This window comes from Vicia villosa, linkage group LG4 (genome assembly GCF_029867415.1).
Source record: "Vicia villosa cultivar HV-30 ecotype Madison, WI linkage group LG4, Vvil1.0, whole genome shotgun sequence".
Lineage (NCBI taxonomy): Eukaryota > Viridiplantae > Streptophyta > Magnoliopsida > Fabales > Fabaceae > Vicia > Vicia villosa.
In genome coordinates this window covers 57746267-57747665 of record NC_081183.1, presented here as the reverse complement: position 1 = coordinate 57747665, position 1399 = coordinate 57746267, and the positions used below count along the sequence as shown (strand labels likewise).

Genomic DNA, 1399 nt, shown 5'->3' with positions numbered 1-1399 from the left:
TGTTGACTCCTGCTGGAGAAGATCCTGAAATCCTTATTTTCTGGAGCTTCGCCCTGAGGTCCTCAGTAGCCTTACTTGTTTTCTTCGAAAGACCTTTAGTAGTCTTTGATTCGCACAAACCTCCAACTTCAGTGTTGAAGATCACACTGTTACTTAGGCTTTCAATAGCCTGCTTTCCTATCAAAATTTTCTCCCACTCCTTGGAATCTGCCTCAGTCACGTCCACCATGTTGATATCAACAGGTTCAGCATAGTTGGTGTCAGCGACATTGAGGGGATCCGCGTCGACTTTCATGTTGTTCCTTCCCTTGTTCTTTCGCCAGGCCTTTGTCTAGGTGGTCGAATTTGATCTATAGTTGGTTCTTCCTCTGGGATTATAACCTGGTTGGTCCTACGTCGAGTAAAAGTTTGAGGGGCTCCTAGGAAATATGCTATTCGTCCCATTTGTGCAGAAAATTGTTGGTATGATTGGACATTATCTTGGTTAGTCCTATTAAGATTTGTTATTAGGGGAGAAAAAATTGTGCCCATTTCTCGAGCAAGGACTCCTACCATGTCATGGTTGCTTGCATCCATTTATTGCCTAAACGTTGCTTGATTGTTGGTAATCAATGTAGGCATTTGGTTCGACGGACCCTGATTTTGTGCACTTCGACCAATCGAACCTGCATTTGGTGAAAAGGTCGCCGTAGCGGGTTGTGTGTACGTAGGTGCACCACTCTGAAAACCTATCATATAAGATGATGGCATTCCATAAGGTTGTTCCCTTAAAGGTCGAAAACCTTTAAATCCTGTTGGTCTGGGAGTGAATGGTGGCACCTGGCTTGTAAAATTCGTCGAAAAAAGGGCGGCTTGTGTGCTTGACGGGATTTCTGTTGTACTGACAAAGGGAGGGGTTGTGGTCGAACTAATTGTAGGCATTGTCCATGTGGACATTGTCATCGACGTAGACACAAGCATGATCTGAGAACTACTTACGGCCGTAGACCCTGTCGACGTAGGTATAGCCTGTGATTCTGTCATAGAAGTCGAGACATTCGTTGTATTTGCAGCAACTCTACCTGACCCTTGTGGGGGATCTTGCCCTCCATGCTCGCTGGTCGAATTAACCATTTTTTATTGTATTTTCGTTTAGGAACTGGCTTTGAATTATTTGTAGATTTATCACTCCTAAGGTTCATACAAGGTTTTAATGTACTCTAAAACCTATAAGACAAACTAAAAACACTTAAATGACAACTTTTGACACGGTCCCACTGGGTGTGCCAATTTGTTTATGGTGATTTCCGGTAAGCAACCACTAGTCCTCCAAACTATGAATATACTTTGGTTACTCACAGGATCGACTAGATTGTTCCTAGGACATGTGTCGAAAAGTTATCTTTTATGATGATTGAAT

At 43.0% G+C, this 1399-nt stretch overlaps 1 protein-coding gene across 1 annotated transcript; it reads right to left on the bottom strand.

The window, feature by feature from the left end:
- Positions 1–576: 576 nt before the first annotated feature.
- LOC131597248 (uncharacterized) lies at positions 577–1113 on the bottom strand. Its single transcript, XM_058869955.1, has one exon. It carries the CDS (start codon positions 1111–1113, stop codon positions 577–579), a length of 537 nt encoding a protein of 178 aa, XP_058725938.1.
- Between the last annotated feature and the right edge of the window lie 286 nt (positions 1114–1399).

Bases quoted from the DNA above. Each gene is read 5' to 3' on its own strand.
- LOC131597248 (XM_058869955.1), bottom strand. From the start codon at position 1,113: ATGGTTAATTCGACCAGCGAGCATGGAGGGCAAGATCCCCCACAAGGG.